The sequence below is a fragment of the Macaca nemestrina genome, chromosome 8, assembly GCF_043159975.1.
Source record: "Macaca nemestrina isolate mMacNem1 chromosome 8, mMacNem.hap1, whole genome shotgun sequence".
In the NCBI taxonomy this organism is placed as follows: Eukaryota; Metazoa; Chordata; class Mammalia; order Primates; family Cercopithecidae; genus Macaca; species Macaca nemestrina.
Window position 1 is genome coordinate 143,373,899 of NC_092132.1, and position 21,561 is coordinate 143,395,459.

The 21,561-nt window shown below is 43.4% G+C and overlaps 1 protein-coding gene across 4 annotated transcripts in view; it reads left to right on the forward strand.

Moving 5' to 3' along the window:
* Positions 1-21,561, forward strand: part of LOC105491146 (exoribonuclease 1) — a 160,501-nt gene that overhangs the window by 34,322 nt on the left and 104,618 nt on the right. Inside the window, exon 7 of one of the 4 annotated variants that reach the window (XM_011757306.2) lies at positions 7-13,410. The exons of the other annotated variants lie outside the window; for them this stretch is intronic. Within the exon in view, the coding sequence (XP_011755608.1) occupies positions 7-81 (75 nt within the window). The 3' untranslated portion in view covers positions 82-13,410. Of the gene's footprint in view, positions 1-6; positions 13,411-21,561 lie in introns of those variants that run through there. 4 annotated transcript variants of the gene reach the window in all.

A 21,561-nucleotide genomic window follows, 5' to 3' on the forward strand; every position in this document is an offset into this window, starting at 1 on the left:
TTTTAGGGGCCCAAGACTTCAGTGGAAGAAGTCACTGCTGATGTGGTGGAAATACCAAGAGAACTAGAAGTGAAGATGTGACTGAATTGCTGCCACCTCATGATAAAACTTGAGGAATTACTTCTTAGAGATAGGCAAAGAAAGTGATTTATTGACATGGAATCTATTCCTGTTGAAGATGCTGTGAACATTCTTGAAATGACAGCAAAGGATTTAGAAGATTACATAAGCTTAATTGATAAACCAGTGGCAGTGTTTGAGAGGATTGACTCTAATTTTGAAAGAAGTTCTGCTGTGGATAGAATGCTATCAAATAGCATGATAAAGAGAAATCTTTTGTGAAAGCACAAAGATCAGTTGATGGAGCAAACTTCATCGTCTCATTTTGAGAAACTGCTACAGCCACTCCCATCTTCATCACCTACCACCCTGATCACTTAGTAGCCCTCAACATTGAGGCAAGATCCTACACCAGCAAAAAGATTATGACTTTCTGAACACTCATGATTGTTAGCTTTTTCTAGAAATTTAATCTTGCAGGTGTATATTTATTTTTTAGACATAATGCTTTTGCATACTTCATAGACTATTGTTTAAATGTAACTTTTACATGTATTGGGGAGCCAAAACATTTGTGTGAGTTGCTTTATTGTGATACTCCCTTTATTGCAGTGGTCTGGAACTGAACCTGCAGTATCTCTGAGGTATGCCTGTATATAGTATGATCAAGAACAAGTTTAGAATACAAGTCCTTTTTTTTCTATTTAATTGAGTAAAAGAACAGAAGAGGAGAAAGCTTATGATTTTCTGCTTGCTAGTTTAGTGTGGCACACCATCACTGGTAATGGCAGATTGATGGAAGGGAGAGGTTGAGCCTTCCCTTTCAAGTGTCCGTTCTTGCTTGCCATCTCTGCACCTTTGAACATAGACCTGTTTTCCCTTTGGATTTATTTTTGTCTGTGGGACCATGATTATCACAGTCACATAGGATTGAAACCATGAAACTCATGGTCCCTCCTTCCCCCTTTTAGCACAATGTCCTTTATTTTCCAGTCACTTTATCCTCACCCCTGTTTTCATCATTGCTACACAGACTATTGCTAAAATTTAACTGACTTCTCTCTTGCTGTCTCTTCCTATACACCACTGTCATTAAAAAACCTTCCTAAAATGTTGCTTTGCACACTGATCTCAGAAACCTTCCCACTTCTGATGGGATGAAACTCAGCTCTCTGTTGGCATATAAGACCCTTCACAGTCCGATTTCCATCTACCAACTTTTATAGTAGCCATCTGCTCTGGGGTAATAGTTATTCGCCTCACCATCATAATTGAATTGCATGTGCACCATCCTACTTCTGTCCCCAGGAAGTTAGCCCATCAGTCTTATCCTCTTGATTCTGTTTTGTTAAAGACCTGCTCTGATTTCAGCCTTCTCCTTCCCAGACGACCCGGACCTTTTTCAACAACTCCCTCTATTCGTTCACTGCACTTTTGTTGTATTCATTGGGCCCTTCATTTGTGCTGCAGAGATTCATTTGTACTGTGTTGTTGGGGTTTTTTCTGTTTCCCCAACAGGAGTGTAAATTATTCAGGCACATTTTCTTTCTTGTATCTCAAGAACCTAAGACACAGTGGGTGCTTAGTTAAAAATAATTAGTGATGGTAAAATATATCCTCCAAGGTTAGTACCTATTCCTGAAATTGCAAAAGGTAGCATAAGTCTTGACTGCTGTGATGAATGAGTTGCTGCTTTGGCAGAGTTACCGATATGAGCTATCCCCTTTTCTGTTACTGTGCACCATAAATAAATTTTTACAGGCTCTATCTCCAGTAGAAATGTGTAATCCCTGTCTATGCTTGACTTTCCCTCTAGGTGCCAGGAAAAGCAAACAAATGTTAAGCTGTCCTTCCTGGTAGTTCAGTCTGTACATTGCTGATTTAAAAAAAAAAAAAAAAAAAAAAGTCTGCTCCAAGTATCTTTGGCCTTGAAAAAGGTTATTGCTTGCTTTTGTTCTGTGTTGAGCACTGATTTTTCAAACTTTTTTGCACAAGTACTCCCTAATACTTAAAAAATATTGTTTTAAAAGGAAACTATCTATTTGCACATTTAAAGGTGTTCCTAAGTTAAATATTGGCAAAAGATACAATACCAGCATAGTATAAATATTGACATTTTAAAACAAAACAGGCTTCATTATATAATCAGTGGAGTCTACATACCATAGAAATTTAGTACCATTATCTACATAGAAAATACATAAAGGTTTTTAAAATTCCTCTTTCTCCTGGAACTTGTATTTTTGTTGCAGTTCTCCCACAAGATTTTATTCTAATGTACTACAGTAATCCCCTCTTATCCGTGGTTCCGCTTTCCATGGTTTCAGTTATCCAAGGTGCAGTAACAAGATATTTTGAGAGAGAGCACATTCACATGATTTTATTGCAGTGTATTGTTATAATTGTTCTATTTTACTAGTTATTGATATTAATCTCTTTTCCTAATTTACCTACATTAAACCTGATCATAGATAAGTATAGGAAAAAACATCAGGTTTGGTGTTATCCAAGGTTTCCGGCATCCTGGGGTTCTTGGGAAGTATTCCCTGTGGATAAGGGAGTACTGTACAGCAAAACTCCACCACAATATCTAGGTAGGACCCCAAAAACTTGAGTTGTGAAAATGTGGGATCATATTATTGCAAGAATAATGAAAAAATATATTTTAGTTTGTACTGTCGCACAAAGATGCAGAAATAAAGTTTTGGTGAAGCTTACTGTTTCACCATCATTAACTGACCAGTCACTAAACTTAGAAAGTCCCCATTGATGACAAGGCAGTCACTTTCTAGCCACCACCACCACCTGCCATCTCAGAGAAGCTTACAGCTTTCAGCTCCTGTGTTTGAGCAGAGGCTCTGGGCTGGAGTACAGGGACCAATTCCACTACATCCGGTTTTCATCTTGTAGCTTGTTGTCATCAGGTTTTACTCTATATTTTTATGCCTGAAAGTCATTGATCATACTGTCATACATCTTTGCAACAAATATATATACATTTAAAATTATATGTGACTGAGCGCAGTGGCATATGCCTGTAATCCTAGCACTTTGGGAGGCTGAGGTGGGTGGATTGCTTGAGCTCAGAAGTTCGAGACCAGCTTGGGCAATATGGCAAAACCCTCTTTCTACAAAAAATTCAAAAACTTAAGCCAGGCATGGCGGCACAAGCCTGTAGTCCCAGCTACTTGGTGGGCCAAGGTGGGAGGATTGCTTGAGCCCAGGAGGTGGAGGCTACGTTGCATGGAGATCTATTTATTTATTGTGACTGTAAGGATGTGTTAAATTCTATATTTACTCAGTCATTTGCCTAATGGATCAAGATATAAATATATTAAAAATTTTGGAAATTCTTTAATGACATGTTTTTACAATTAGTTTATATAGCTGAATTAAAATGACATTGCTAGAATGAAAGAGGGTCCAGCATCAATTCTATAGCTTTACCTAAAAGCCTTTTACTCAGTTCTTTAATTTCTGTGACAAAAAATCACGTTGTCATCTATCATCTGTGATGATAAATCATTCTGCAGCTGACAGCATGACTAGTTTCTTGTTTATTTTTGTTGAAAACAGAATTTTGAAAGTTGCCTAACTTTTAGAGGTGTTTACTTAGAATTTACTCATTCTCATATTTAGGGATGTAAAGCCAAAGGGCTTTACCAAGACTATCAAATGATTATTAATTATATCTGTTACTCTTTAACCTGGAAAACCTTTATTTATTTCAGTATATTCTTAACGGGTTGGGAAAATCCAACCTGTGCATTACTCTTGGTACAGTTAGTGCTTTAAATATATTTTTATTATGTGTTTCATCAAAACCTTGGAACTACAGATTTAGTCATTCAATTCGTGGTACATGTCCATCATATAATGAAATCAAGCAAAATATTCATTTCATGAATCAAATCAAACTACTGACTTTGTCAGAAAAAAAGTCTGACTTGAAAATTCATGTTAGTGAATTTTGAACTTAGACAAATCATTAGAAACCATCACAGAACACCTTTTGTAAATGCTTAGTGAAGGTGTCAAGACTTAAAATTTCCCTTATTTAACTTATAACAAGTCACAGTCATCTGTGGCAAAAACAAGTTATTTAGGAAGCAAGTTAGGTTGATAAAAGGCAAGATACTCTTTCAATAAAGGTGTGTACATATATTGAACTAAGATGTTTGGCTTTTGTTAGGAATCAAAAAATAACATTAACTTTTACTAGGATTATGCTTTTCCTATAGAATGCTATCCTGCTAAAAACTGGCAGCTATCTAGAACCTAATTTATTTTCTGTTAAGAGGTAAATATTTCCCATTTCATAAGATGAAGTAAATTGATATTTGACTGTATTTGGAGTAAATATTTCACAATATGATTGTGGTCAGTTTTTTTATTTTTTGTGATCAGTTTTGTCTATGGGTTTTATTCAGTGCATCATGAAAATTCTGATAGTCCTGAAAATTATTCCAAGTACAACTGAAATACTCAGCATCACTAAACTCTTTTTGTTTTGACTGTCCAAGGGTATTTTTCCTTCCAGTCAATGATTGTTCTGTGGATGAGTTTTTAAATAGTTGAAAAAGTGACTTAGAAGAAAAGCTGTCTGTAGCATTCAGTATTTCTTGCTGATACTTGCCGCTGTTTGCTGGTGGGACCTCCACCAAGAGTGATTTATTTCTTGGCAGGAGTCTTGGAGAGGGAAGTGGCCAGTTTGTTCAATAAAAATCATTACTGTCACTTTACCACATATTCACATTTTGAATATCCTAACAAGTCTCCGAACATCCCCATTTCTAAATCCCCCTTTACAGAAGTTTAGAACAGGGAAAGTCACAAAGCCCTTAAAGCCTTAAGCTGACTTGAGGAACCTTTCCGGGTAGGAGGCTTCTGTTCTGTTCTCTGTGTTCGCTACCGCCTTGGGGCAGCAGTGCCAAGTGGGCTGGGAAGGTGAGTGGTGTCTTTGTTTTGTAGAACGGAAGAAAGCGTGGATGCCACGGGTTTGCTTTTGTTAGAGGGCTGTATGAAAGCTCAGAATTACCTTAAATTCCGCATTAATTAGGTCATCCTGTAAAATTCCCCTTGCTGAGGCACCCTTTAGAAAGTTTCGAGGTGGCCCTAGGGTGAGACATATCCCACATGAAGACCTCTGGTTCGAAGTGTTGAAAATTTCTGTTATTTTTGTATGTTCGTAAAATGTTTTCATCAGTAATAGAGTGTGTGTGTGTGTGTGTGAGTTCACATTTGATACGGTTCTTGTTTAGAGCTTCCTTAGCTCTGAGAAAACAAGCTGAGTCTTTTGTAGAAAGAGTGGAGCACAAACCTGCCCCTGCCTCATTCATGTTGAAAAGCCTCTCCGTCAGCCCGCCAGCACCGAGCGTTTTGAGTGCCCTTTGATAATGTCAGGAACACCTGGGTTAGCATTATTCCCTCCTCAGTCTAGTGCTTACTCAGTCCTGGGCCCTGCTGAAACTGCATGCATACAAGGTATAGTGTAATGAGACGGTTCTCAGTGCAGACAGCTGAGCCCCCAGTCACTTGCCCCGCTGAGTGTTTCAGCGATTACTCTGCACTTCTGCTAGCCTGCCTCTTCATGCATGAAGAGTACAGTGGGGGAACAATGAGCGTGACTTCTGTTCACTCTGTGTGTCTGGTGAGAAAAATGTGGGAATTCCAAGCAACAACGTATTAGTGATGATTCTGGAAATTCAGGAGAAACAGGTAAAATATAAAGAAACCTGAAGTTGTAAAAATTGTGTTAAATCCTACGTTCCTTACTACAGACGACTTCCTTGTATTCTCCCACTTCATGATTTGATAGGAGAGTGGGAGGGGGAGCTTTTAAAAATTAGGTGTGTTGCAGCATACACATTCTTTTCATCAGCCCATGGAACATTCTCCAGGGTTGACCATAGGTTAGGACACAAAACAAGTCTCAAGAACTTTCTAAAACTCGGAATAATATAAAGCATCATATCTGACCACAAGGGAATTAAACAACATCAATAACAAGGAGCATTCGAAACTAAAGAAACACATGCAAATTAAACAACATGCTCCTGAATGGTCAATGGGTGAAAGAAGAAATTAAGAATGAGATTTAAAACTTCCTTGAAACAAATGAAGTAGAAACACAATGTACCAAAACCTATGAGACATAGCAAAAACAGTACTGAGGGCAAGTTTATAGCAATACATGGCTACATTAAAAAACTAGAGAGATTTCCTTCTCTCTCTCTCTCTCTCTCTCTCGCTCTTTCTCTTTTCTGTCTTCTCTCTTCTCTTCTCTTTCAAGTTTCACTGTTGTCGCCCAGGCTGGAGTACAGTGGTGTGATCTCAGCTCACTGCGACCTCCGCCTGCCGAGTTCAGGAGATTCTCTTGCCTCAGCCTCTCGAGTTGCTGGGACTACAGGCATGCACTACCACGCCCAGCTAATTTTGTATTTTTAGTAGAGACATGGTTTCACCATGTTGACCAGGCTAGTCTTGAACTCCTGACCTTGGGTGATCCTCCTGCCTTGGCTTCCCAAAGTGCTAGAATTACAGGCATGAGCCACTGTGCCTGGCCAAGAGATTTTTAAAGGAACAACCTAACAGTGTACCTCAAGCAACTGGAAAAGCAAGAACAAACCAAACCCGCCGGGGGAAAGCAATGAGATATAGTAGAATAAGATAAGCATTAGGAATTTCTCAAGGCCAAGAGAAATCCCTGTAAAGAGAAGAGAAGGAACTTGGGGGCTGCAGAGCCAGAATGCCTCACCCAGCATATGTTTCATACGCTGTGTCGTTGGTCCTAACTCTGTGATAATTTCTCCCTGTGGCACACAAGATTTCAACTATCCCTTCTCTGCAAAAGGTTCCTAAAATCTATTGCCCTGACCTCTCTTTTGAGTTCCAATTTCCTGGTTATTTCATAGGTGTCACCAGTGTTTTAAATTTTATACATTAAGAAACAAACAGGTGTTTATTTCCTCACCTACTAACCCCTCTCCTGCCTCCAGCAAACACACAGCCTACTCTTGTGTCACTCAAGTCAGGGAACACCTTCCCATTACACTCGAATCTGCCAGTTCCCTATTCTTTGGGGGTGCTTATGAGGAGGTAGCATCCTTTGTCACACTGCAGGCCTTCTGGAGCTTTATGCCCGTGGAGGAAGCCTGGATGCGATGGCTGTTTGTATCTAGAATGAAAGTTAGCTGACAAAGCTGGAGGGAAGTCTTACGCTTTGAGGAGGTAATACAGGTTGAGAATCCCTAGTCCAAGAATCAGAAACGATCCAAAATCTGAAGCTTTTTGAGTGTTGTCATGATTTCAGATTAGTGATGCTCAACGAATAAATATCAATACAATGCAAATATTCCAAGATCTGAGGAAATTCAAAATCTGAAACATTTCTGGTCCCTAGCATTTCAGAGAAGGGATGCTCAACCTGTACCTGCACTTGCTTGAGTCAGTTACCCTGCATGCTCCCGTGCGCAGCGCCGTATGTTCCCCGGGGCACGCTCTGCAGCCTGCAAGGCTCTGGAGAAGAAAGGTGTGGCGGCGCTTCCTGGCTGTGGGCGCTTCATCTCTGCCATTGGAATAGCTTGTGTTTGATTCTATTCTTATGTCTAAGTACATCTCTTTGGGTTTCTAGCCTTGGAACCATGCTTGACTGTGGAATGGGGTACATAATTCTGATTTGTTTTTAAAGTGTTATTTCTACTTCTTCATGTATAATTGATGCAAACCATTTCTGACATTCTTTAGAACACGTGTGTCTTCTTGAAACTCCCACCTTTAAGACGAGCGACGAGTGTGTTTTTGTGTGGCTCAGATATGTAGGTGATATATCGGGGAGAAACCTGTGTATGCAGCACCCTCCCCCAAACACCCAATTTCAAGCCCAGCTTTTGTGATTCAATTATGAATAATTAGCCTCCTGAGTAGCTGGGACTACAGGCCACAATTGTATTGTTTATATTCAACAAAGAAATATTTACTGAATATTCTAATTGAGAAAATAAGGCATAAGCAGGGAAAGATAGTTCACAATGTAAAGTAAGTTTCAAAAGAGGCCTGTAGCATGATGTTTAAGGCTATAAGAGATTGGAATTGGATCTGGGTTTAGATCTTAGTTCTGAGACTTGCTGGTGGTGGGACCTCAGCAAGTTACTTAACCTTTATGAGCTCCCAATTTTCCTTACAAAACTCTTTATAGGGTTGTTGTAGGAGTTAAATGGGATATCATCTGAATCATGCCTAGTGAATTATAACTGAATCATAGAGTAAGATAAAACATCTTCAAATAAAACATCTTCAAAATTCATCATGGTGCGAAAGGATGTCCTTATTAGCATGGCATGCTGGATGCAGGGCAACAAGTCTAGAGCTCCTTCAATTTTCTCTGATTAGGGGATAAGTGATCCCAGATCCTGGAATGGTGTTGAGATTGTTGAAAGAAGCAAGGTGACTTTGGTGTGGGAATAAGGAGGATGTGAGGAACAGAGGGGAAGCCAGGGGCCAGGCCAGCAGGCACATCACTGTGTCAGTTCAGTAGGAGAGTTCACGCTGGCCCCCCTACAAGTAGATCTAGTTACCAAATTGCCAACTACCCATCATCAACTGAAGATGATGGAGAAATAATTACAATCCATGATGTGGCCAAAGTACACAGAGGACAGTATAGGAGCAGAAGCAAAGCTTAACGGACTAGAGGGTCAAAGAGGGCTCCTTCAGGTGGAAACATAAGCTAAGCCTTAAAGAACAAATCAATGATATTAGAAAGAGAAGCAATCTTTTACCAAGCAGCAGACTCAGCATGTTGAAGAAATAAAAACACAGGAACATTGAACACCACTGGACTCTCCAAGGCGGTATTTTCCCAGTGGGGTTCTTCTTTTCCTCAGTGTGAAAATAGAGATTCCAAACCTGTCCTTGACTCTAACCCTGACCTGCCACACCTGCATCATCTTCTTGGCTAACACTGAGCCAGATTTCACGTGGCGAGAACTGTTCTGAAATCTTGTCTTAGAGTCCTGACCACGAAGCTCTTAAGAGTAGTAACATTACATTCAGCCCTGAGCTGGCTTCTCAGATTTCCACTAGACTGGTTCTGCAGCCAGTGCTGTAGGGACTTCCCCATCCCACTCACATATACTTGCACTGAAACGAATTGCTCACTCCAGCCGTATAGGTCTAGCCTCCACAAATAGATAGCTTAACAGGCAGGCTCTCATTAAACTTTAGTAGAAACATTCATGGATACCAAAAACTGTGTTTCAGTGGCTCTCAAATCTAATGTATTGACCCTGGGCATGGTGGCTCATGCCTGTAATCTCGGCTACTGGGGAGGTCAAGGCAGGAGAATCAGTTGAGCCCAGGAATTTGAGATCAGCCTGGGTAACATATCAAGACCCCTATTTGTATTAAAATATAAATAAATGTAATTTATCATCAGAATCTATAGAGTTTTTTGTTTTTTTTTTTTTTTTTTTTTTTGAGATGGAGTCTCACTCTGTCACCCAGTGCAGTGGTGCAATCTCGGCTCACTGTGGCCTCCACGTCCTGGGTTTAAGTGATTCTCCTGCCTCAGCCTCCTGAGTAGCTCGGATTACAGGCATGCATCACCACACCCGGCTAATATTTTTGTATTTTTAGTAGAGATGGGGTTTCACCATGTTGGCCAGGCTGGTCTCGAATTCCTGACCTCAAGTGATCCGCCCACCTCAGCCCTGCAAAGTGTTAAGATTACAGGCGTGAGCCACTGCGTGTGGCCATATTTATAGATGGATTTTTAATACAGAGTCCCAGACTCCACTCAGAGATTCTAGGGGGTGGAGCTGGGCCTGTGTTAAAAAAAAATAATAATTAAAAAAATTAAATTAAAAAAACAAATTCCCAGAGGTAACTGTGATCCTCAGACAGATCTGGAAACCTTGACTGAGAGGACCCCCACTGGGCCATCAGCCATCACCATGGGCCTTGCCGATGGAATCTGACCAATGAGGTTCTTTTTCCTGAGAATCAGTTCTGAAAGATGCTAATTCTTCTGAGCACATCTCTTGAGTGGCAGTGATGAGTGCGCCCCCCCAGTGACAGTGACATTTCTCCTTGCAGCCTGGCAGTGAGAGCCAATCAGCAGAGAGAGACCTGAGCAGCACGTATGCGAGGCTGCCTAGAGGAGATAAGGCAGAGTGGCCCGAGGCCTCTCCAGTTCCTGAGGCCACGCTGCACACGGCCACCCTCCTCTCCTTGCTTCCATGAGACGCTCCTTTATTTCTATGACAAATTCCCCTCTCCAGCTAAGGCCAGCACAAGTTGGTTTCTGTTACTTGCAATTAAAGAGCCCAGTGACTACGACTGTCACTCAAATAGCATCCCTAAAGAACAATGAAGGGACACACTTTAAACATGCTAGTTTTGAAATATCAACTTTCTCCCCAAACAACTCTGGAAATGAGCTCTTGCTCAGGGAGGAAAGAACAAAAACACTTTGACTGTTGAGTTGTTTATGCAGCTATTAGCTTGGTCCAAAGAATATCCCCTTGTGAAAAAAGAAATTCAAGATGCTGTATTGATGGGAAGAAATGAAGCCGTGGAAGCTCCACTCTCACAAGCAGGGCCCACATCGGCCTCCCCCCGGGAAGAGGAAATACAGTCAGTTCTGTGGCACAGGTGAGCTCCAGGCAGAGCCAATCTCACGCTGATTGCAGCCTGCACCTTCTGCCTCACCCTCGTAATCAGCCAGAGGCTGGCAGAGGTCTGTGAACTGGGCTGAGAGTTTTGACCTGTTAGGTTTTAGCATATGGCAGAAACAATCAACACTGCCCAAGAAACGAATAAAGCACAGCTGTTCCCAAAAGGGAAAACGGGCAAGCTGCTGTTTCCCAGACGGAGCACTCCTTGCCACACCAGCATGCCCCGAGGGTCTTCCTGCACAGGGCACTTAGGTATTCACCTGCTTAGGAAACACATTCCGGCCTCTAGCCACCATCCCACACCTAAAAACCAAACAGAGTCATTCATCCAGCTGGGGATGGGGAGTTTATAGCAGTGCCTTTCGGGTGGGTGGTGAGCTCAGCTAGTGGTGGCTTACTCCACTCATCAGCCTGCGGCCAGAAAGCCACGTAGGCCAAGTAGCCCTGCTCTGCTCACTCCTGTGGCCACAGAGTGGTCCCTGGGCCTAGCCAGTCAGCTGGCTGGCAGATGCTTGCCACCAGGAGATGGGAAATGGGCTGCAGAAGTTCGGAAGCAGCAAATGTCACCTGACCCGCCTGGGCAACATAGCAAGACCTCGTCTCTATAAAAAATGTTTTAAAAATTAGTCAGGCTAATTTTTACATGCCTGTACTACAGGTACACATCTGTAGTCCTAGCTACTCAGGAGGCTGAGGTGGGAGGATGGTTTGAGCCCAGGAGTTTGAGGCTGCAGTGAGCTGTGATTGCACCGCTGCTCTCCAGCCTGGGCAACAGAGGGAGACCCTGTCTCTTAAAAAGAAAGAAAGGTAGAGTGGGGCTTGCGTCTGTCCCTACCCTCCGCTTCAAACAGAGCAATTCCACCTTTACCTGTTTATTAATTGGACTTCCTATCATTTTGTTTGAAGACGGGAATTCATAACTGCTAATACTAATTGCGCACGCTGTGTGTTGGGGTGCACGAGTGCACATACACCCACCAGGCACCATGCCAGATGTTCCAGATGCCTTGGCTTGATCTCTTCAAACAAGTCCAAGAGGGAGATTCTGTTACGATGTCCACAGCACAGCTGAGGAAACGGAAGTCAACTATCTTGTCCAAGGCCACAAAGCCAGTAAGTGGGAAAGCCAGGAATTGAACCTAGGTCCCTCAGACTCTACAGCCTTTCCTGCCATTGTCCTCTGGAAAGGGCCACAACACCTGAGTGAAGAAAAGCAAAGCCCAGTCTTTCTCTAAAGCAACTGTTCTCCACCTTGTCTGCATACTGGAGTCACCGAGGAAGCTGCGACCAGCGCAGACGCTGGGCTGTCACCTCTGGAGGCACTGGTTTGCTTCATCGATCTGAGAGCAGCTTGGGCATAGGGATTTGTGTTTTTAAAGATTGAAAATCACTGCATTAGAGAAGCAGTGATGGGAGTTCAATAATTAGAATTACATGTCAGCACTGATGTGAGGGTTCAAGATAGGAATTTCCCTCCTGGCACATTACTCAACTGATTGTTTAAAAAGTGTCCTTAAGAAGAAGAAAGACAGCCAGACTCCTCCTGCAGCTCTGGTGGAAAACGGAGAAGACTTTTCCTTTCCTCCATCTCCCCCAGGGCCTGGTGGAGTGAGGCGTTGTCCAGCTGTAAACTGTGTGCACCAGGCGGTCACTGGTCGCTTTTCTGGTGGGGCCAGCAGATAACAGTTGATGTGTGAAGGAGGCAGGGAAGGACACGGGAAAAAGGTCCACTGGAAATCAAAGCCCACTGTCATAATTCTGTCCTTTTTTTGAGACAGAATCTTGCTCTGTTGTCCAGGTTGGAGTGCAGTGGTGCAATGAGAGTTCTGTGCAGCCTCAACCTCCTTAGCTCAGGTGATCTTCCCGCCTCAGCCTCCCGAGTAGCTGGGACCACAGGTACATGCCCCTGGCTAATTACTATTATTTTTATTATTATTATTAGTGGAGATGGGGTCTTGCTATGTTGCCCAGGCTGGTCTTGAACTCCTGGGCTCAAAAAGCCTCTCACCTCGGCCTCCCAAAGTGCTGGGATTACAGGCGTGAGCCATCACATTCGGCCATCATTCTGTTCTTTATGCACCCAGTCCAGGACCAAGATAGGTGGAGGTGAGTGAGATGTAAACTCAGCCATCAACATAAATAGTGTTTGAATGCCATCTTTACAAAGGGCAGCAAGGCACAGTGGCTCACGCCTGTAATCCCAGCACTTTGGAAGGCTGAAGTGGGCGAATCACCTGAGGTCAGGAGTTTGACACCAGCCTGGCCAACATGTTGAAACCCTGTCGCTACTAAAAATGCCGGGTGTGGTGGCAGGAGCCTGTAATCCTAGCTACTCAGGAGACTGAGGTAAAAGAATCGCTTGAACTGAGGAGGCAGAGGTTGCAGTGAGCCGGGATCGCACCACTGTACTCCAGCCTGGGCGAGAGAGCGAGACTCAGTCTCCAAAAAAAAAGGGCAAAATTAATGCAAAAACATTCATGGTGAAAAAAATGTCAATGTCAAGTGTTGAAATATGGATAGCATCCGACAGGGCTGAGGTTGGGGTGAGGGGAGCGAGGTGAGTCCTGCAAGTAGACCTTTGGATCCTGTCTTTATTTGAATTTTGTGGATTTTTTGGCATTAATTTTGACTTTTAAAAAATATTGCATGAAAGTATTATTTTTCTTTTTTTTTTTTTTTTTTGTTGAGACAGAGTCTCGCTTTGTCGCCCAGGCTGGGGTGCAGTGGCGAGATCTCAGCTCACTGCAAGCTCCGCCTCCCGGGTTTACGCCATTCTCCTGCCTCAGCCTCCCGAGTAGCTGGGACTACAGGCGCCCGCCACCTCGCCCGGCTAGTTTTTTTTTGTATTTTTTAGTAGAGACGGGGTTTCACCATGTTAGCCAGGATGGTCTCGATCTCCTGACCTCGTGATCCGCCCGTCTCGGCCTCCCAAAGTGCTGGGATTACAGGCTTGAGCCACCGGGCCCGGCCGAAAGTATTATTTTTCTTAAATTGTGTGCCCAACTGTAAAGGATTTAAACAACGTTTGACTTGGTGATCCTTCTGCATTGAGGCAGGGGATGTCTCAGAGGCACACCCTTTGAAAAGTATCAGAATACTAGGCCTCCTCCTGTAGCCCCCACAACCCCACCTCCCCTCAAAAGAAAAGAATACTAGGCCTCCCCAAGGCCGGATGGGGTTTCTGTATCAAAGAGAAGACGTCAATGGAGAGATAACCTGGTCATTCAGACGCCTCAGGTGAGGAGAGAGGGACAGTGGACAGCCATGCCCAGAGAAGGCAAATTGAGTGCATGACCATCAGCCCATGCCAAGGGCAGCCTGCAGAGTTCCTGTCTCTGTTGATTCACTTGGCTGGGATAAGTTCTAGACCTGAACACACACCTCCCCATCATACAGGATTACTCACTGTTACCCTGGTAAATGAACCTGTTTAACCTTCGGCTCCCTCGTCTGTAAGATAGAGCTAATACTATACCCCTCACAGTGATGTTTTAAGGATAAACGAGGTAGAATGTATGTAAAGCACTTTACAGAGTGCCTGGTATATTCTAAGTGCTAAAAAAAAAAAAAAAGAAAAGACAGTTATTTTCACCTTACCATTAGATTTTCTAGGTCAAGGCTGGGTGCAGTGGCTCACGCCTGTAATTCTATCTCTTTGGGAGGTGGAGGTGGGCGGTTCACCTGAGGTCAGGAGTTCGAGACCACCCTGGCCAACATGGTGAAACCCCGTCTCTACTAAAAATACAAAATTAGCCGGGCGTGATGGTGCATGCCTGTAATCCCAGCTACTTGGGAGGCTGAGGCAGGAGAATCACTTGAACCTAGGAGGTCAAGGTTGCAGTGAGCTGAGATCGCGCCGTTACGCTCCAGCCCGGGCAACAAGAGTGAAACTCCGTCTCAAAAAAACAAAAAGCAAAAAACAAAGATTTTCTAGGTCTGTTCTAGGTCTGTTCTTGTCTGAGTCCTCACATTTCACTGCTCCCTGGTAAGTCACCAGAGGTTAGGCCAAGCCAGTGAGCTTTGATGCTTATTAATATAAAATCTGGGAAATTGTCACTAAAATGAGCCAGAGTTACGGAAGGAATGGAGAAGCCTGGATTCTGGTCTCAGCTTCAGGACTTGTTAGCTGTTGGAACTTAGGTCTATCCCATCGCAACTCTGGGCCTCTTCCTTCTTTATGCCATAAGAGTAACAGTATCATTCCCATTGCTCTTCTGTTGTGGGGATCAAAGAGATAAGAAGGGTGCAAAAGTGACTCAGGGCAGCACCTTCGGATGGAAATGAGCTTTGTTAGGGCATTGTTCTTTCAGTGGGCTCATTTGTTTGCCTGGGCTGGTTCATCTGGTTTTGAGACTGAACTTGAATGATCTTTGGAGGTGGATTCTTTATTCTGGAGTTTAAAATGATAGCAGAAAGAATTAGCTGAAAGTAACAAAACTTGGACTATGGAATGAACTGGAGTTATTGGCTAAATTACTATTTAAAGTGGGTATGATAGATATTAGTTCTGGTATTAATTATATTACTTTCCCATAGGGAATCAGAGGCATTTAAATATATTTTATACACACACACACACACACACACACACACACACACACACACACATATGAAAAGGAGTTTATTTCTTACAGAATGGTGGCTGAGAAGCCCACAGTTGAGGGACTGCGTCTGATGAGGGCCTTGTTGCTGGTGGGGACTCTGTGGAGTCCTGAGGTGGCTCAGGGCATCACATGGTGAGGGGGCTAAGATTGTTAACATGCTCAAATTGGAGGTGTTTTTAAGAAGCATAACTAAGGGCTGGGCATGGTGGCTCATGCCTGTAATCTCAGCACTTTGGAAGGCTGAGGCGAGCAGATTGCTTGAGGTCAGGAGTTCAAGACTAGCCCAGCCAACATGGTGAAACTTACATCTCTACTAAAAACACAAAAATTAGCTGAACGTGGTAGCGTGCGCCTGTAGTTCCAGCTACTTGGGAGGCTGAGGTGGAAGGATCACTTGAACCCAGGAGGCAGAGGTTGCAGTGAGCCGAGACTGCACCACTGCACTCCAGTCTGGGTGACAGAGTTGAGACCCTGTCTCAAAGAAAAAAAAAAAAAAGAAGCACAACTAAGGGAAGTGCCTTCCTCTTGGTCCTGCCTAGAACCACTTCCTTTGTTCTTCTGAGTTTGTACATTTAGATCTTTGTAAGTGTCCTATTAGTTATACATTTTCCTTAAGTATGAGTTTGAATGATCACTTTATTTTCTCAAGTGAATGCACTCACTTATGAGAATTTTCGGTCATTTTGACCATAATTGCTTAAAATTCAGACTGTAGCTGCAGAGTCATTTTCTAGCCATCCTTAGAGAGTGAGTATGGTGTAAGGATTGAGACCCCAGGCTCAGATGCCATGCCGCTAAATAAGTGACCTTGCTCTGTTAAACAGGGGCATGCCAGCCCAGATCTCATAGGGTCATAGTGAGAAATGAAAGAATTAATGTTTATAAAGTGCTTAAAATAGTGTTTAGTGAATAATAACCACTCAATAAATGTTAGCCATTATTGTATTGACCTATTTGTGTTAGCGCTTGTTACACTGGTCTGCACGAGGCTAAAACTTGGGGCATGTTCTCCATGGGATGTTCTCTGTGAGTTTCAGCTACTGCTCCTAGTACCCTTGCTGACAGCGTTTTTGTCTCTCTCTGTGTTCTAGTTCTCTGCTTTCTTCCATTCTTCCGTGTCCATGTATAGGATTAGATAGACTACCCGCCCCCCCCCAATAAATCCTCTTTAAGCAAAATTGAGTCAGGTGTCTCTTGCTACCAAAAGAACTGGACAAACTCCACTAGTGTGAGAACAGTCACCTTCTATTCTTGTGCTAATTGGTTGAACTCTCCTAGAGCACTGAGTCTTCTGGGATTCTGGCAATGTACTGACACTGACACCAGCAGCATTCTGGGTAAGCAGCATATACCACTATTATCAGTGAACGAATCAAGGAACATGCTAAGTGCACATATATGAAGGGGCATCTTTTGCACACAGAACTGGGGCACAGTTGTCAAGGAGGTTAAATATGTTAGCTTCGGGTTACATTTAAGGAAACTGCAATAAAGAGATTTACCCAGAAAACACATTTCAGAACTACGGTGTAATAAAACATAGGTTTGGTCTTTATCCCTGACTCCTGGCACTGAGCATCAAAGACCCTTGGAAATTTCCGAGTGGTTGGAATGTCTTTTGTTATTCATTAATCCTTTCTGATCATAACTAAGTTTATGCTATTGAGGCGAGTCAGGGTGGGTCCTTAAACAGTTTCAAGAGAGAGGCTGGCCACACTACAAAGACCAAGCTTATGATTAGAGGGTGGGAACTTTGGGCTCCACCCCTCAACCGCTGGAGAGAAGAGGAGAACTGGAGATTGAGTTCAATCACTAGTGGCTAATGATTTATTTATTTATTTATTTATTTTTGTTTTTGTTTCTGTTTGAGACAGAGTCTTGCTCTGTTCCCCAGGCTGAAGTGCAATGGCACAATCTCAGCACACTGCAACCTCTGCCTCCTGGGTTCAAATAGTTCCCCTGCCTCAGCCTCCCGAGTAGCTGGGATCACAGGCGCGCACCACCACACCTGACTAATTTTTGTATTTTTAGTGGAGTTGGGGTTTCGCCATGATGGCCACGCTGGTCTCGAACTCCTGACCTCAAGTGATCTGCCTGCCTTGGCTTCCCAAAGTACCGGGATTATAGGCAAGAGCCACCGCGCCCAGCCAATGGCTAATGATTTAACTGATCATGCCTAAGTCATAACGCCTCAATAAAAACTCTTGAGCAACAAGCTTCCAGGAGCTTCTGGGTTGGTGAGCTCATGATGTCCTGTGAGGATGGCATGCCCAGAGAGGGAACGGAAGCTCCACACCCCAGCCACTAGCCCCATACCTCATCCTATGCGTCTCTTCCATTTGGCTGTTCTTGAGTCGTATCCTTTATAGGAAACTACGTGAATCATCAATACAGTGCTTTGTTGAGTTCTATGAGTCACTCTAGTCTATTAATGAACCTGAAGCAGTCATGGAAACTCCTAAATTTATAGTCAGCCAGGTAGAAGTGCAGGTAGCCTGGGGACCCCACTGGCCCTGGACGTTTTATGGAACTGAGCCCTTAATTTGTGGGACATGACGGTAACTCCAGATAGTACCGGAACTGAACTGTAGGACACCCAGTGAATGTTAGAGAATTGACGTTGAAACCATAACAACTTTGGAGGAACTGATTGTAAGAATTCTCTTCTGAAAAGTAGTCAAGTCCTCTATTGCCTCCAGAGAACCACGTTGAAATCATTGATAACAGAGTATAGTATTCTATTTCTCTGCTTTCTTCCTTTCTTTCGTGGTATTCAACAGATTGTTTGGAAGTGAAAGGAAGTATATCTGTGATAGGTGGCTAAACCACACCCTGCGGCACGCAGAGTTCTAAGGCCTGATAGGCTACGGGGTGTGATAACCAACTCCCATTTCCACATTCACATATGAAGTTGATCAGATTTGTGATTTATTCTGCTGAAATTCCCCACAGCTGGTCCAACTCTCTTACCTTGTAAAAGTAACATCATGGGATTGAGTACATCAAAGGTGATATAAACTGTAGTGGGAATGGTGTTTTAGAGCACATTTTAAATAACCTATTTTTGGACTTATCTGTATGGCGGGCTCCCATTAGAAAACAGTTGTGAGGGCTAAATGATCCGCATCAAAACACATCAGTTATGTACCCATTTAATCCTATTCTGTTGCACTTTTTTTGTGGGATTCAGCTTTCCTTTTCTACAAATACATTTCTTCTCTTTTTTATACTTCTATTCTTACATTTTTGTTTCTATTCATTACATAACTGAAGTGAGGATTGTAGAGTCAGAAAGGGAGTGATCCCTTTCCTCCCCATCGTAAGGCTTATGGCTGACACCCCTACAACAAAAGACAGGTTACCAAGGAAACAGCACAACAAATGTATTTGATCATCGTTTTATGTGGCACAAGAGGCTTCAGGATAAAGACCCAAAGACCCAGAGTAACCTATCCATGTTTACATTTAGGGTCAAGGAAGCAGGGACAGCCATGTAGAAATGTGATTGGGCCAGGCACCATGGCCCACGCCTGTCATCCAGCACTTTGGGAGGCCAAGGGAGGCGGATCACTTGAGGCCAGGAGTTTGAGACCAGGCTGGCCAACATGGCAAATCCCCATTTCTACAAAAAATACAAAAATTAGCCAGGCGCGGTGGCAGCGGGCAACTGTAATCCCAGCTACTCAGGAGGCTGAAGCAGGAGAATCGCTTGAACCCGGGATGTCGAGGCTGCAGTGAGCGGAGATCGCGCCATTGCACTCCAGCCTGGGTGACAAAGCAAGACTCTGTGTCAAAAATAAAAAATAAATAAATTAAATAAACACATAATAAATAGAAATGTGATTGGACAAAAAAGGTATAAACTGTTAAAAGAAAAACTTCAGGTGAATTAAATTTCACAGAGTTTAATTGAGGAAACAACAATTCACGAATCAGCAGCCGCCTGAGCCAGAGGAGGCTCAGAGACTCCGGCACAGCCCCGTGGTGGAAGATTTGTGGACAGAAAAAAGAAAGTGACATACAGAAAATGGAAGTGAGGCACAGAGACACAGGAAGATCGGTTATAGCTTAGTGTTTGCCTTATTTGAATGCAATTTAAACAGTTGGCCACATTTGATTGGCCAAAACTCAGTGATTGGCACAAGAGTAAACTACAGTCTGTTTACAACTCCATTCAGGTATAGTTCATGAGGTACTTTAGGTCAAACTTAAAATATGTAAGGAGAGGCCGGACGCAGTGGCTCAAGCCTGTAATCCCAGCGCTTTGGGAGGCCGAGACGGGCGGATCACGAGGTCAGGAGATCGAGACCATCCTGGCTAACATGGTGAAATCCTGTCTCTATTTAAAAAATACAAAAAACCAGCTGGGCGAGGTGGCGGGCGCCTGTAGTCCCAGCTACTCGGAAGGCTGAGGCAGGAGAATGGCGTAAACCTGGGAGGTGGAGCTTGCAGTGAGCTGAGATCCGGCCACTGCACTCCAGCCTGGGCGACAGAGCGAGACTCCGTCTCAAAAAAAAAAAAAAAAAAAAATGTAAGGAGAGAGCTTTAGGAGACTTGATTTAACAGAGCTGATGGTAATCAACTGAATGGGGAAACCTAGCCAGGCTTGCCTGCTCAGATTCTTGTTGGCCTCTGGGTTGTAGCATTTCTTCTTCCTTGGTGTAGGGCAGGACCCCCTCTGGAATGAGGGGCTTTATTTATGAGCAGCTGATACATTGAAATGTGGGGGAAGGTAAGAGTAATGTTTTTTTTTGTTGCCCAGGCTGCAGTGCAGTGGTGCAATCTTGGCTCACTGCAACCTCTGCCTCCCTGGTTCAAGCCATTCTGGTGCCTCAACCTCCCAAGTAGCTGGGATTACAGGTGCCCACCACCATGCCTGGCTAATTTTTTGTATTTTTAGTACAGATGGGGTTTTGCCATGTTGGCCAGGCCGGCCAAGAGAGGAATATTTTTAAGGCTTTGAGGGAAAGGGGTTCTGGTTTCTATGGCCCGCCTTGGGGAAGAGGATTACCAGTTTCTATGGCTTGCCTCAGGGAAGAATGAGGGACAAGAGACAGAAAGGCAGGGGAAGGTCAGAGAGAAACTTCACTCCTAAGGCCTTCACTTTGGGGCATCACTTTCTGAGCTCCAACATTGTTACTCTGGATCCTAATTCATACACATTCCTCAGAAGCTCTGAGATCTCACAGGGTGCCTATGTGCTATGGGTTCCTGGAGCTTAGAGGAGGCATCGTGAAGAAGAGTTGGGAAATGGAAAGGTTTTTGGGCCTTGGACCTGTGATCCCCAGCTCCGCTGGAAGCGGAAGACACTGTCTCCGGGGATTTGGGATCAGATGGATGGGGCACTCCCTGAAGTCAGAGAATGCAGGAGCACCAGCTCTGTCCTGCTCCTACCTCTGTTGCTATTTGACCTTTTTCCCCTAATCTGTTGGGGTAAGGGGTTATATAGCATCACATTAGGACTTTCCTACATTGTTAAACTATTAATGAGTCACTAAAAACAGGATCGAGGTAATGAGCCATATATAGTTCGCTTAACCATGTTCTATGGCCAGTCATATAGGTTGCTTTCAAGTTTGGCTTTTATAAAGGCATCTGTAAATAAAATATTTGTCCATAAAGATGTTTCCAAATTTAGGGTAAATTCCCACAAATTAATTCCTGAACATCTTAAGGCTTTTGGTCCATTTTTCAAATAACTTCGCAAAGGGCTCTGTTTTCTAAAAGGCAAGGTCTAAAGGTGCATTTTTTTCGTTCCTTTGCCAGCATTATTATAGTTTTTAGAAAACTTTTACCAACGTAGTAGCTGAAAAATGATTGTATTGATTTCATAAATACTTCCCTGATTACTTTTGATGTAATCAAACACTTTTTATTACCCGTCAATTTTGATTATCCCATCAATTACATGGGAACACTTTCCCCATGTAATTGTCTGTTGGTTTTTTGAGACAAAGTGTTGCTCTGCACCCAGACTGGAGTGCAGTGGTGAGATCTCGGCTCACTGTAACCTCTGTCTTCCGAGTTCAAGTGATTCTTCTGCCTCAGCCTCCCGAGTAGCTGGAACTACAGGGGACACCACCATACCTGGCTAATTTTTGTGTTTTTTATAGAGATGGGGTTTTGCCATGTTGGCCAGGCTGGTCTCAAAATCCTGACCTCAAGTGATCTGCCTGCCTCGGACTCCCAAAGTGCTAGGATTACAAGCCTGAGCCACCACA